Source organism: Podarcis cretensis, assembly GCF_951804945.1.
Source record: "Podarcis cretensis genome assembly, chromosome: 1".
Classification (NCBI taxonomy): Eukaryota; Metazoa; Chordata; class Lepidosauria; order Squamata; family Lacertidae; genus Podarcis; species Podarcis cretensis.
The window spans coordinates 48,863,123-48,879,129 of NC_137170.1; the positions used below are offsets into that span (position 1 = coordinate 48,863,123).

The following is a 16,007-nucleotide window of genomic DNA, read 5'->3' on the forward strand; positions in this document are numbered from 1 at the left end:
CATTTAGTGCAACCCCCTGCAAAGCAGGAATCTTTTGCTCAATATAGTCAATATAGCAGGTTGTGGTGTCTACAACCGTTTCTCCAATTTGCAAAGGTGGCCACAAGCCCAGAAAGGCTGGTAACCCCTGGTTTAAGCAGTTTAATTGTCTAGAAATAGCCTTACTTCTGTCAAGGCTTACGCAGCACCTTATGTCAAAAGCTGCAGTTACAGAAAATAAAACTGGGAGGTCATTCCATTCCCCATAAGAAATATGCAGCGTGGCTCTATAGGGGGGAAGGGCTGTAGTTCAGTGGTAGAGCCTCCTCATGCAGAAGGTCTCAGGTTCAATCCTCAATATCTCTGGGCAGGGCTAGGAGGATCCCTGTCTGAAATCTCAGAGTGTCACTGCCAATCAGTGCAGACAATACTGAGCTAGATAGACTAAAGATCTGACTCGGGATAAGGCAGCTTCCTGCATGTGGCAGTTTCAATCACATTCATTTCTCATCTGTCAGCACACTCAGCTCATTCCTTAATTGGCGGCTTGCAACAGCTTGAAAAAATACTGTAAACTGAGGAGGAAAAAGAAATTGTCTTTACGTGGAAGTCCTCATGGGAGATTTTCATTGCATAAGGCATGTTTGGCTCTTCTTTGGCTTCAACGATGCAGCCGCCCAGAGGTATGACACCCTGCGGAGACACACCAAAAATTTAGACTAGTTTGTGTGACTCTCTACTGAATTGCAGCATGATACAGCTTAAAATGGGATGCGGGTGGTGCTGTGGGTTAAACCACAGAGCCTAGGACTTGCCGATCAGAAGGTCGGCGGTTCGAATCCCCGCGATGGGGTGAGCTCCCATTGCTCGGTCCCTGCTCCTGCCAACCTAGCAGTTTAAAAGCACATCAAAGTACAAGTAGATAAATAGGTACCACTCCGGCGGGAAGGTAAATGGCGTTTCCGTGCACTGCTCTGGTTCGCCAGAAGTGGCTTAGTCATGCTGGCCACATGACCCAGAAGCTGTACGCCGGCTCCCTCGGCCAATAAAGCGAGATGAGCGCCGCAACCCCAGAGTCGGCCACGACTGGACCTAATGCTCAGAGGTCCCTTTACCTTTACCTTTACAGCTTAAAATGAGTTAGGATCAATGGGTATCTATCGTGGTGGTTTCTAGCTCATCCTTTGGTGAGATTAGAAAAAAACCAGAAAGTCGCCCATTTAGATCTCCCCTCAGCCACGGACCGACATCCCTCTTTTTCAGCTGCAGCCCCTCTGCAGTAGCAGCCATAATAACAGTCTTAGACTGTTATATCTTTAAAGCAAATTCTTTCCCTCAAAGAATTTAGGGCAATGTAGTTTACCACACAGAGGATTAGAATTCCTAGCAACCCTTAAAAAACTACAGTGCCCAGAATTCTTTGAGAGAAAATGTGCATTGACTTTTCTTTAAAGGTGCATTATGAGAAACTGTACATGAACTATAGAATGTACATGTATTAATTTACAAAGCCCTGAACAACTAAGGTCCAGAGTACCTATGGGTCCACTTGAATCCTCATATCCCAGCTTAATCATTGAGATCTCCCATAGTGCCACCAGTTGACCCCTGAGTTAGGCAACACTCAAGTGCCCACAGAGGAAATGATTGGATACCCATTCATTCATATTTAAAAGGGACAAGAATCAGAATATACACATTCGTGTTTTTAATGCCCAGTTAGCACACAGGAATATCTTCTATGAAGAAGATACACAAGAGTCTAGCTCCAGGTGTCTATGAGGAGCGCATTTGCAGATGCTGCTTACTTTAGGGTGGATATTAAAGTAGCGATTGTTTTCAAAGTTCTTCTTTTCATTCTCAGCATAGTAAAGCAGAAAACTCTCCTTGATGATAAAGAACCTGAAAAGAAAGGAAGACAGAAATATTACATTTTATAAAAACACTTAACTCCCCAATAATTTCATATGGATGACAATACTGCAGGTGGACTGTATCATGATTCTGTGGAAAGTGCTAACATTACCAAACTTTGTGTTTGACCTGCAGATCTCTCTAGCAATGCGCACCACGCTCTCTCCTTCCAATGACGTGTGCTGATTGGCTAGTATTGTAGCTGCTCTTACAGCTCTTTGCTTCCAACCAATAGGCTGACCTGATACTATCAGACCTGAAATAGAGGTTTTCAAATTTTCTACCCTCAGGACTCACCTGAGATGGCTGAAAATTACTGAGGCCCACTAGTCATAGAATCATAGAATCATAGAATCATAGAGTTGGAAGAGACCACAAGGGCCATCGAGTCCAACCCCCTGCCAAGCAAGAAACACCATCAGAGCACTCCTGACATATGGTTGTCAAGCCTCTGCTTAAAGACCTCCAAAGAAGGAGACTCCACCACACTCCTTGGCAGCAAATTCCACTGTCGAACAGCTCTTACTGTCAGGAAGTTCTTCCTAATGTTTAGGTGGAATCTTCTTTCTTGTAGTTTGGAACCATTGCTCCGTGTCCGCTTCTCTGGAGCAGCAGAAAACAACCTTTCTCCCTCCTCTATGTGACATCCTTTTATATATTTGAACATGGCTATCATATCACCCCTTAACCTCCTCTTCTCCAGGCTAAACATGCCCAGCTCTCTTAGCCGTTCTTCATAAGGCATCATTTCCAGGCCTTTGACCATTTTGGTTGCCCTCCTCTGGACACGTTCCAGTTTGTCAGTGTCCTTCTTGAACTGTGGTGCCCAGAACTGGACACAGTACTCCAGGTGAGATCTGACCAGAGCAGAATACAGTGGCACTATTACTTCCCTTGATCTAGATGCAATACTCCTATTGATGCAGCCCAGAATTGCATTGGCTTTTTTAGCTGCCGCGTCACACTGTTGGCTCATGTCAAGTTTGTGGTCAACCAAGACTCCTAGATCCTTTTCACATGTACTGCTCTCAAGCCAGGTGTCACCCATCTTGTATTTGTGCCTCTCATTTTTTTTGCCCAAGTGCAATACTTTACATTTCTCCCTATTAAAATTCATCTTGTTTGTTTTGGCCCAGCTCTCTAATCTGTCAAGGTCGTTTTGAAGTGTGATCCTGTCCTCTGGGGTGTTAGCCACCACTCCCAGTTTGGTGTCATCTGCAAATTTGATCAGGATGCCCTTGAGTCCATCATCCAAGTCGTTGATAAAGATGTTGAATAAGACCGGGCCCAAGACAGAACCCTGTGGCACCCCACTAGTCACTCTTCTCCAGGATGAAGAGCAACCATTGATGAGCACCCTTTGGGTTCGGTCAGTCAGCCAGTTACAAATCCACTGAGTGGTAGCATAGTCAAGTCCGCATTTTACCAGCTTCTTTACAAGAATATCATGGGGCACCTTGTCAAATGCCTTGCTGAAATCAAGGTAGGCTACATCCACTGCATTCCCTTCATCTACCAGGCTTGTAATTCTGTCAAAAAACGAGATCAGGTTAGTCTGACACGACTTATTTTTCAGAAATCCATGCTGACTATTGGTGATCACAGTATTCCTTTCTAGGTGCTCACAAACTGTTTGCTTAATGATCTGCTCCAGAATCTTCCCTGGTATTGATGTCAGACTGACTGGGCGGTAATTATTTGGGTCCTCTCTTTTCCCCTTTTTGAAAATAGGGACAACATTTGCCCTCCTCCAGTCTGCCGGGACTTCGCCTGTTCTCCAGGAATTCTCAAAGATGACTGCCAGTGGTTCTGAGATCACATCTGCCAGTTCTTTTAATACTCTTGGATGCAGTTCATCTGGCCCTGGAGACTTGAATACATCTAAACTAGCCAAGTATTCTTGTACTATCTCCTTAGTTATTCTGGGCTGTGTTTCCTCTGCTGAATCATTTGCTCCAAATTCTTCAGGTCGGGCATTGTTTTCTTTATCGGAGAAGACTGAGGCAAAGAAGGCATTGAGGAGTTCAGCCCTTTCTGTGTCCCCTGTTTGCATTTCACCATCTTCTCCTCTGAGTGACCCCACTGTTTCTTTGTTCTTCCTTTTGCTACGAACATACCCATAAAAGCCTTTTTTGTTGCTTTTAACCTCTCTAGCAAGCCTGAGTTCATTCTGTGCTTTAGCTTTTCTGACTTTGTGTCTACACGTGCTGGCTATTTGTTTGAATTCCTCTTTGGTGGTTTCCCCCCTTTTCCATTTTTTGTACACATCCTTTTTTAATCTTAACTCAGTTAAAAGTTCTTTAGATAGCCACCCTGGCTTCTTTAGGCACCTTCCATGTTTCCGTCTCATTGGTATTGCCTGAAGTTGTGCTTTTACTATCTCCCTCTTAACAAACTCCCAGCCATCATGAACTCCCTTTCCTTTTAGTATTACTGTCCATGGGATCTCACCCAGCACTTCCCTAAGTTTTATGAAGTCGGCTTTCTTAAAGTCAAGAAATTGAGTCCTAGTATGCTTGGCTGCTCCTTTCCGCTGTATAGTAAACTTCAGAAGAGCATGATCACTCGCGCCTAATGATCCTTCCACTTCTACCCCACTAACCAGGTCATCAGCATTGGTTAGGACCAGATCTAAAATGGCTGTTCCTCTTGTTGCTTCTCCCACTTTCTGGACAATGAAGTTGTCTGCAAGGCCAGTGAGGAATCTGTTTGACCTTATGCTCTTGGCTGAGTTTGACATCCAGCAAATATCCGGGTAATTGAAGTCCCCCATTACTACTATCTCCCTTCCTTTTGCATGCTTGGCCATCTGTTCCAGGAAGGCATCATCTATGTCCTCCGTTTGGCTTGGGGATCTATAGTAAACTCCCACAATGAGGTCCCTGTTATTCATCTCTCCCTTAATTTTGACCCAAACGCTCTCACTTTGGCTTTGAGGTTCTAAATCTTGGATCTCTTCACAGGTATACACATCCCTGACATATAACGCCACTCCTCCTCCTTTCTTGTCTGGTCTATTTCTCTGAAATAGATTGTAACCCTCCATTATTACATTCCAGTCGTGGGACTTATCCCACCAGGTTTCAGTGATGCCTATTATGTCATATTTAGTTTGCTGTACCAAGAGCTCAAGCTCATCTTGTTTATTACCCATGCTTTGCGCATTAGTGTACAGACATTGAAGTCCATTAATCATTCCCCCGTGTCTCTTATTTAATGATTTTTTCCTCCCACCACTAGGTCTGCGTGCTGTTTGCTCCATTTGGTCTATGACATTTGGATGATCATGTTCATCAATTGATAGACTCCTACCTTCAGGAGCACTGTCTTCCTCCCCCACATTAGTCACAAAATGGTGGCACAGGGGCAGAGCCAGGCATAAAATGGTGGCAGAAAGAAGATGATTTTGGCATAATCAGCCAAAACAATAATTCAAAATAATTTTATCCTTCGTTAGAAATTGCTACATTGTGTCACCAAGTTAGAAGATAATTTGAGAAGGCCTTTTATTGCTAGTAGTTCATTTGTATTGTTTTACACACACACACACACACACACACACAGACACACACACACACACACAACTTCATGAAAAACAAGAGATATTACCTGAAAGCAGTTACACATTGGGTTATAAAGTGGGGATGGATTTGGTTGAATCACTGAATGTGGTTATTTTTCACCCTTGGATGGTGGTAGTGGTGTGCGTGGGCTATTTTGGGGAGGGGTCATCACATGTGCATGAGCATCCAGCCTCCCTCTCCAAGCCGGGCAGAAGCTTCCAGGATTTTGGGAAATAGGCACCAGGGTAACATGTAGGGGACTAGTCTAGTCCCCCTAAGGGTCCACTGACTGCATGCTAGTGGATGTTGATTATCTTTGTGGAGGGGTTTTCTCCAGCAAACCCAGAGGAGGAGTTAGATCGAAAGAGATGACTACAAATTCACCCTCTAATGGGATGAAGGATATTCCCTTGCTACTGTAAGCCATCCCAGCAGTGAGAGTGTTCTATGAATATTATCTGTACATTTAAGTTTTAGCTCTGCAGTTCGGAGGGCTTAAGAATCTCAGGAGGCCAAATGCTGGAATGATACACTGTTCCCCCATGTTTGCTCTTATGTGTGAAAGGAGCAAAGCAACATTAGCAGAGTATGAAAAAACTGAATATAGAACCCACTGACATTGTCTAGGGATTTGAAGCCTAAAGTGAAATGTAATTATCCAGGCTGGAGATTTGTTTTGAATGTTCTCAAAGTGACAAAAGGAGCTTGAGAGGTTTGCAGCTCCCAATATTTCTTTAGATGATAGGTTTGCCCTTAATTGCTAATATATTTCAGAGCTATTCCAATTCTCAGCCTTGGCAAAGGAAAGGCACTTTCTGTCTAAGCAGAATAAGGGCCTCTTGATTCATCATCCCCAGAAGCTCCTGCTTAGATAGGTGTTTTCTCCAGTTCCTCAGTAAATCACTCCAGAAGCACTTCCGTCAACAATGGCATGGCTAAATGCAAATCTCTGCATCCCCATCTCAAATGCAAAGTGTTAGTCTAGGGACTCTCTAATATTTAGTTTAGTTATATTCATTCATTCATTTCTATACCACTCTTCATCCAAAGATCACAGGGCAGTTTACAATATAAAAACACAAAATACATAACATGATATCAAACAATAATAATAACCACACACACAGTTTAAAAGGCATACATTGTTTAATAAACCAAAGGCCTGGGAGAAGAAAAATGTTTTTTGCCTGGCACCTAGAGATATGTAATGACTCCCACCTTTCATCCAGGAAACTCAAGGTTACCCTCTCCATAGTACCCTCACAACAAATTGGTGAGGTAAAAAAGGTAAAAAGGTAAAGGGCCCCTGGATGGTCAAGTCCAGTCAAAAGTGACTATGGGGTGCAGTGCTCAGCTTGCTTTCAGGCCGAGGGAGCCAGTGTTTGTCCAAAGACAGCTTTCCGGGTCATGTGGCCAGCATGACTAAACCACTGCTGGTGCAACAGAACACCGTGATGGAAACCAGAGTGCATGGAAACACCATTTACCTTCCCACCGCAGCAGTACCTATTTATCTACTTGCACTGGTGTGTTTCTGAATTGCTAGGTTGGCAGGAGGTGGAACAGAGCAACCTTCTGATTGGCAAGCCCAAAAGGCTCAGTGGTTTAGATCACAGCGCCAAGGGCCAAGCAGGGATTTGAACCCTGGTCTTCCAGGTCCTAGTCTGACACCATGGCCACTGCACCAACATCTATTATCATCAACTTCATTAGGAGCCAGTTTCCTTGTTATTGTCAATATTTGAACCCATGTGGTGATGGTGGAGGAGGGAGAACCATTTTTTACTTCCATTCTGTCAAGTGAGCAAAGTTGCTTCGTTTGTGGCCACACTCAGGGCTTTCTAGTGTTAAAGATTTCTTTGCATTTGGTCTTCCAGAAGACCTTGTTTTCTTAGCAAAGAACTGAAGGCTGGAGGTGGATGGTGGCTTTTCCATGAGTGAAAGATGGCATGGTAAAGGATCGCTGCCCATGCTGTGCAGACTTGTTTATTTTGCTGCACTAGAAGAACCTGACAAGTCTGTTCGACTGTGACCATGGTGGGACACCTCCCCCCACCCCACCCCACCCCCGGCCACTAGAATGCACATCACAAGAAGAAATTATGGTCTTTAGCATTTCACTTTTACTCCCTGAAAAATATAAACTCTTCATTTTTAGAAGGTATAATAAAATGGATTTCAGGAAGTTTAAAGACAATACTTGAGAAGACTTAAGTGCAGAAATCAGGTGTTGTCATTCAAAGGGCATTTGTGTGGAATTGCTTTCCCATTCTAGTCCTCCATCCTGCTTGAGCCCAACCTCCTAAATTAGACATGGGAGGTATCCATAAAAGTACAGCCACATTTATCCTTACAGCAACAGCCAAGGCGACATTTTCCCACCTTCGCCGCATCAAGCAGCTGGTCCCTTAACTTTCCCGCCCCGACCTGGCCACAGTGATCCATACGACGGTCACCTCCAGGCTTGACTACTGTAATTTGCTCTACGCGGGGCTGCCCTTGAAGCTGTCCCAGAACTCCAGCGGGTACAGAATGCTGCAGCGAGGCTCCTCACGGGGTCTCTGCCATGGGAGCGTATTCACCCAGTGCTTTTCCAGCTGCACTGGCTCCCGGTGGAGTACAGGGTCAGATTTAAGGTGCTGCTTTTGACCTTTAAAGCCCTTCATGGCCTAGGACCCTTCTACCTACGGGACCGCCTCTCCCGGTGTGCCCCACGGAGGGCCTCAAGGTCCATAAATAGCAACACCCTAGGGCTGGGTATAAATAAAAATTATTATTATTATTATCCTTACGCTTTATGCCAATACTTATCCTTATCCCAATGCCAATTGCCTGACATCAGGTGCAGGACAGCAAAAAGCACCTCACAGCACCAATACTAGAACCAAGCCCTCTTTGAGAGGAAAAATCATCTGAGGGCATCTCTATTCTCTGAACTTAAGTGTTGTGGAGGTTAGCGCCACAGCTGGAGATAAGTGTTGTCTCTGCTGCCTTTTAGAGGATTCAGTACAGAAGATATCCAGAAATTGATGAAGCATCCTTATTTAAAAAACAACAACAAAAAAGACAAAAACTGTTCATGGTAGGGGAGTATAGTACTCACATTAATGATGTCAAAAGAAATCTTAGGGTTCAGGTGACAACTGTATAAGCTCCCACTATCACAATGTTGCTAATTCTAGCCGGAGGACATAATGTTCAGGAGTGTTTATTATGTTGATTGCCCAAAGGTGGAAGGCTCCACACTCCTGCTTTAGGGAGAGCGTAACCCCCTTCAGAACAGGTTGAACTCCACACACCTGGACAGGTGAGCCAGTTACTAACACTATCTCCAGCTTTTCTGGATTCTAAGGTGTGTTTTTGTTTTTACTGAAATCCAGTCCATTATCATATCCAGGCACTGATTCTGCCTCATGTGTTCTTTCCAAAGAACTACCTTCACAAACTGCTGACTCACACAGTATGTTTTTTCTGTACACACACCTGGTATGACTGAGACTGCTTATATGAAAAAAAAGAAAAAGAGCCAGATTGTGGGATCAACTCCACAAAAGCCTGTTTTCCAACCATAAATGTTTTGTTCCTAATACACACAGTCAATGAGATTAGTTAGGTAATATTCATAAGCGCGTTTTGAAAACATAAAAGGGCTGTGTTAAGTATTCCCCGCAGATTATAACATCGTTATTGGGTCTTGGAGTCCACAATGCTTTTTTTGGAATAGCTCCAGGAACTAAGTATAGCAACTAATTGATGTTGGGGTGATCTTTCCTCCTCTGGGGATATTCCAGTAAAAGTGGAACAAGACAGCCTCCAGGGCGGTTCAGTTTTGAAACTGCTCAGTGGGATGCATGTGACACCTGGAAGGCTGAGACAGGCTTCCCCAACCGGCTACCCTCCAGATGTGCTGGACTACAACTCCCATCAACCAAAGCCAGGATGACTTCCAAAGCCATTTAAATAGGTCAGGCAACAGACATTTGGTGTGGAGGAGTGGATAAGGTTTGTGCTGTGTTCCTGTTTGTTAACTGCAGTTTTCTGTCTGACCATCCTGAATTTTTAACTAAAGTTTGTCCAGATATTTCCCCTGATTAATCATGACTCTTATATGGCTTTGGAACCTTAGTATAGTGCAGTGCTTCTCAAAGTGTGGGTCACAGATGGGTCCAAAAATGTTCCTGGGCAGGTGACAGTGAAACAATGAGGAGCTTTTTAAAAACTTGCTTCCTCTATATTTTCATTATCATTATCATTATCATTATCATTATCATTATCATTATCATCATCATCATTTCTATACTACTTTATATTTTTAAGAAATATAAACCTACATCAAATAAAACAATCCCAAATAAAACATTACTGAAGAAATTCAAATGTAAAGTACAGTATATGTTCAAAGCAACAGGGAACTAAAATGTTATCTTAAAGATTTCAAAATAAAACTTTACAAAGGAGGTCAACTTCAGAATGCACATTTAAGGCAGCAAAGTTAGCAAACAACATACCATTATTGTCATGAGGCTTCTAAATGACAGAGTTATTCCCTATATTTATGTATCATGGTTAAGTTCTATTCAAATACATACTGCTGTTAGGAATGGGCAGTACAGTTGTGCCAAAAATTTCACCAGCATTTCTTGCAACCATTCTTCATCAATAAATGGGGCGACAAATACCACCCACTGGATCAGACTGAAAGCCTATCTTAGGCAGCCATTCTGTCATGGTCTTTATCTCTAAACTGGGCTTGGAACACACAGCATTGCAAACAAAGGATGCCTTCAAAGGAGAAGACCACTATGGTGGTCCTGTTCAAACAGAGTATGCATGTAGATGATCCTGGGTAGATTCTTCTTCAGTGCCAACTTCTCTTGCCATTAAAGCCTTAATTCAGGGTGGTGGTAGGGATTTATAAGGAAAGTACAACAGAGGAGGGTGGGGTCACACATGCACCAGAGAGACCAGCTATGTTAGCAGAAAGAGTCCCTTGCGTTCCCTTGGATTAACCTAACCTGTCCTTCCCTTTGCACCAGCTACACTATGGGCAGAAGACGGCTTCCCTTCCTTGCCAGGAGGTGGTCCAGTATTGTGGCTGCTGAGTATTGGCTTGGGATATGAAACACTCAGCTTAATTTCTCTGATGAGGTCTGAAGCTCATCTTAGTGGCCTTGGACACTGTTGGGCAGTGGAACGGACTCCCTTGAGAGGTTGTGAGCTCTCTTTCACTGGAGGTTTTTAAGCCGAGGTTGGATGGCCATCTGTCATGGATGCTTTCGTTGTAATTCCTGCATTGCGGGGGGTTGGGTTGGAGCGTAGATGACCCTCGAGGTCCCTTCCAACTCTAAAGGTCTATGAGTCTGTGACAAATGATGATGACTCAGGGCTGGAGCCGTCATGTGATGCTGGAGATACGTCCAAAAGCAGCCACGGGGTTAGATCAAAACAGTGAAAAGGGCTGTTAACCAAACTAGGGGTGGGGTGGGATGCTGTATGTCAGAAAGGAACTTTGGGAAAGGATTTAGAATGGGGAAAATCTGTTGCTCAGCATCTTCAGGTAGGACTCAGGGAAACCCCTGCCTGAAAGTCCGGAGAGCCACTGCCAGTCAGAGTAGGCAGTGTTAGGTTAGATGAACAAGACAGGTTCCTGTGGTTGTTCCTTCATTACAGGAGGATGTTACTCCCTCCCCCCCCCAAAAAAAAAACGTCCCAAATTTGGAGCACATGCCTGGCAAGCAAAAAATCTCCTGTTTCATTCCTGACATCTTAAGAAAGATCTAGGAAAGACCCTTGTATTTCTAGGAAAGACCTACAAGTTCCCCATGCCTGTCCCACAACTAGCACCCCCTGATTCTTACAGCTTAGATGCATATACGTATTTGAGTAACGCTACCTGCTAAAAGTGACCACTTCCAGGAATAAAACTGCTGCATTAATAATTACGCTCTGAGGCTGGAGTTGCATGTAAGCAATTTAGTTTGGAGGAAATGAGCATCGGAGAGAACTTTCTGCCAACTGTGAAGGAATCTTTTGCCCTTCAGCGTCCTCTCTCACAGGGGATAAACCACCAGTCCTTGGCTCCTTTCAGAAACACCATGACTCTGGAATTTTAAATAGGACTTGCTTGTAAACACAAAGCACCTTGGCTGTCATTTTCTTCTCGTAACAGATTAACGAAACTAGTGTCATGCTGAACTTATGAAACAAAAGGAAAGACGACAGGAAGAAGGGGGGGAAGTCGCTGAGAGTAGTCTTTTCCTAATGAAGGTACTTTACTGTTGATGGTGACACAATTTCTTAAATTATGTATGAGTATTTGTAGTCAAATCCCTTACCCAGATTTATCCATCAGGTAGAAGCAGGACCGGTTCCACATGACTCATAATACATCACTAGGTCCCCACAGCACTCCTACTTCCCATTTACTCAGGAGCAAGTTCCATCTGGGCCTAAGATGGGGGCCCACGATATTACTAGGTCCAGGGGCACATTTGGTATCCTAAGAAATTGTCATGGGCGTCTCAAAATACTCATTTCACAGAACCACTGATGCTCAGATCCCATCCAAAATGGGCAAAACGCCTGCACAACCCCCTCCACTTTTTGTAGACATTCTGATGTCTTTTTTTGTAAAGGAAAAGTATCTGCGTTATGGGGACATCACACATTCTCAGCTCAAACCGCAACCTTCCCCCGCTAGCGTGGCAATTGTGAGAGCAAACGCAACATGGCTGAAAGTCACAGACCCCTATTGGATAGTACCTGCGACATCACTCACAACACAACTCCTCCCTGTCATATTTGCCCCATGTCCTGCCTTCAGGACATGCAACCAGTTACCCAGAAAAGAATTCCTGGTCCCCCAAACCCAAGTGTTCTGTGAACTTCAAAAGGCCACACATATTCTTTCTTAAAGCTAGCCCAATGCTAGCGCCAATTTTCTTTCCCTGGGGCACAGAGGGCAGCAGACAGAGACACCATGCCAGTCTCCAAGGAGGGCAAATGCCACTACACATACCTGCTAGCCTACAGATGCTATGAAGCTGCAGCTGATCTCTTACAACACTGTGTCGAACACAACCTTAGCATACTTACTGAGCTCTCCCCTCAACTCTTGAACTCATCTGCTTGGTCATGGAATGGTTTTTCATGCCTGGCTTGAGTGTCCCTCGGTGACTTCCCTCGATTTTCTGGCTCTCCCCCCCTCCAGCACAAACTCTATTGTCGTCCCCTGCCCCCCCCATCTCCCCAGGGAGCCTTTTCATTGCAACAGCAGCTCTTTCCAAACACTTACCTCCTGGACCACTTGGCTGAGGGTCTCCCAAAGGGTCTCTTCCAGAGCACTCCGTACAGCTGCACTTTGGTGCTGATATCCAAGGCATCCGAGTCGGCAGGTTCCATCGATGGCGAAGGAGACACTGTGTTGGATTTTGAAGTGAACATTGTCGAGGGAGGGAGATGGATTTTTGAGCTGATTCTCTGCCTCTGCTCTGCAGCTCAGGGAATCCGATTAAATGCAATGAACCAGAAGGACGTAACCAGCCGCCCCGGTGGGAGAAACACACACAGAGAGACACACACACACTAGAGAGGCTGAGGCTGTGCTTTGAATCAATATCTGGACTGCTCAGTGCTCAGTCAATACCTGTCTCCCTGATGCAGTGATGATGAGAGCTTCCTCGCGCCATGTGCCTGCTTCCCGATGTGCCGGAGAGATGGAGTGAGTCAACATTCCAGACCAGCCTGAAAACAAGCGAGGCAGAATGAACGCTCCAAACATCGCGCAGCAGGCCAAACTCTGAATGTGCATGAGACGCTGGCAAAATGCCCACTGCAGCAGAGGCCGGAGCACATTAATACTTAGCATGCATCTGCTTCTGTCCTGTAGACACAGGGTGAGTGGATTTATTTCTCACTATGTATACAAAGGTATACACAAGTGTCCTGCTGGACAACAACATCCCTAAAGAGAAGCCAGGCTTGCTTCTGTGCCTCTGTAGTGCCTGTTCAATCTTTTAACTGCATAAGCAGATTATTATTTTATTTATTTATTTTAAAAAACCTATTAATCCTCTAGTTTTCTTAACTGCAGAGGGAGAAATGTACCCTATAATAGCGTCCCAGAACTTCCCAGCATTCAGAAGGAGGGGGGAAGCAGGAAAGAATATGCTTTCCGCTTTGGCAGTTGTACTGTGTGGTGATGGGAGATTGATTATATGGGGAATGGTAAAGATTGGTTGGACAGTATTCTCGAAGCTACCAGCATGAGTTTGACTAAACTGCGGAAGACAGAAGTGCCTGGCGTGCTCTGGTCCATGGGGTCACGAAGAGTCAGACACGACTAAACAACAACAAAAGATTGTCCAGAGCTGTTAAAAGGGAATAAAAGCCTCATGTTCCACCAGTGCTGTTTTTGACTTTGTTCAGGCTAACATCACGATTCCTTCACTAAACATGCCATTGATGAATTGTGTGAACCGAATAGCAGAAAGTCATTTATGCTCCCCTTTAGCAATCCCAGGAAATCATGTAACCAATATCGTTCAGAGAGAGAGAGAAAGGCAAGTTATTATATCTTGTTCACATCCAAGTATCTGATTCTAGAAACCACATCAGCCTCGCCATTCACGTTGTTGCTCTGCTGGCTTAATTGAGAGCCAGCTCTGAGCCTGCCTTCCCTCACACATCCCAGGATATGATTTCAGACACTGGCAGGCATCAGGGGTAGGGAACCTCAGACTGTGTGCTGAATGTGGCCCTCCGGGCCTCTCCATCTGACCCCCATGACACTCTCAGGTCACACCCCTCATTAGCCCTGCTCCGCACCCCTTCAAATGTCTTTGCCTGTCTGGAATTTGCCCTTGAACCTTGATCATCTTGCTTGCTTGTCTGGATTGAGCGTGGATGAAGAGAGGGAGGGGTGTGTGTGTGTGTGTGTGTGTGTGTGTGTGTGTGTGTGTAGAAACCAGGGTTGTGAGAGAAATTCAATTCAGTTTGCAATTAAAGCTGATTTGATCAAATCCACACTCCCTGCCCCCAAAGGAAAACCAAAGCATAGCTAAAATTTGCACTTTGCCAAATTTTGTGATGCAGCAGTGAACATGCATGTGTGAACCAGGTCTGCTGTTCTGGACACAAAACCATTTCAGCCTCCTGTAATACAATGAAAAAGTAGCCAGACTATAGCTTTGTGGATGGTTGTTTTTTGGGGGGAGAGAACAGAGCCCTGAGGTACTCCACAAGTGAGTGATCAGGGATCCAAAACACTCACCCCCAACACCACTTTCTGGACACAGCCCAGAAGGAAAGAACGGATCCACTGTACAACAGTGCCCCCTGCTCCCAGTTCCTCTAGACGGTCCAGAAGGATGTCATGGTCAATGGCATCAAAGGCCACTGAGAGATCCAGCAGAACTAGGAAGCAGCTTTCACCTCTGTCCCTAGCCTACCAGAGATCATCAACAAGCACGACCAATACGGTTTCAGTTCCACGATGGGGCCTGAATCCTGACTGTAAGAGATCCAAATGGTCCACAGTCTCAAAACGTGCCTGGAGTTGTTCAGCGACCACCCCCTCAATCACCTTGCCCAAGAATGGAAGATTTGAGACTAGGCAATAATTGGCCATAATGGCCGGGTCCAAAGATGTGCAGAACCTTGATACACTTAGCCTGTGGGAGGATAAACTGGCCTGAAAAATCTGTACCATTTTATGGCTTGGTACTTTTCTTTTTAATCCTCAAACACGCAACCCACCCACATTGTGAGCTGTACTGTAGCTACAGACTTATGCATCCGAATCAATCCCCAGGAGCTCAGGTCTTCCAAGTGGGCGAGAATAAAGCACTACTCAGCTGGTCCTACTTTGGTAATAGCAACTCTGATGACTCTTGCTCAGCCCACAGCCCTGTTAAATTTTAAGAGCCTGAAATGAAAGAGGCGGGGGAACAGCAAAGCTATATTCAAAAGCCAGGAAGGTTATTCAACAAAACAGCCATAAAAGTCAGAACCCTGCAGGTGGCCAGCCTTGCCATGCTTGCTAACAAGCTCGAAGGTTAATGTGTAGCCTTCCCTCGGGTTATAACTGGAAGGCCTGACTCAAGCCTTCCGGGCAGAACCAAAGTTATTACGATTAATGTGGCATATGCTTGCCCACCATGGAACAAAAAACCATGCTGTTAAACACTGGCAGAACAAGATTAGGCATTGTGCCAAGTATGCTGTACCATCATACTTGGGTCCATCCATAATGGAGCACAATTAAAAATACATTAGGCTCAGCTTAGCTTAGAGACACCCCACTCTTTCTACCGGACCCATTTGGATCTCTTAAGATACGTCCAGTTTCGGAAAGGAATTTGTTTTTGTTTGCATCACAAAGAGAAATGACCTAATTTGCATTATTCAGACCAATATATGAACCGAAACACATATATTCTTTGAAACATGCCCTCCTCCAATACATTTACTAATGGAAAGTGTGCATACAAATGTGTTTGGGCTAGATAATACTTTATTCGGCTATAAGCCCACAAGGTAAAACAAATCAAT

The 16,007-nt window shown here is 44.7% G+C and overlaps 1 protein-coding gene across 1 annotated transcript in view; it reads right to left on the minus strand.

Annotated features, from left to right (window-relative positions):
- PLEKHD1 (pleckstrin homology and coiled-coil domain containing D1) overlaps positions 1 to 13,691 on the minus strand; it is a 29,456-nt gene extending 15,765 nt beyond the window's left edge. Inside the window, exons 1-3 of the mRNA XM_079990268.1 lie at positions 12,751 to 13,691; positions 1,788 to 1,881; positions 583 to 672 (exon numbers count right to left, since the gene is read on the minus strand). Of these exons, the coding sequence (XP_079846394.1) occupies positions 583 to 672; positions 1,788 to 1,881; positions 12,751 to 12,899 (333 nt within the window). The 5' untranslated portion in view covers positions 12,900 to 13,691. The remainder of the gene's footprint in view (positions 1 to 582; positions 673 to 1,787; positions 1,882 to 12,750) is intronic.
- Positions 13,692 to 16,007: the final 2,316 nt, after the last annotated feature.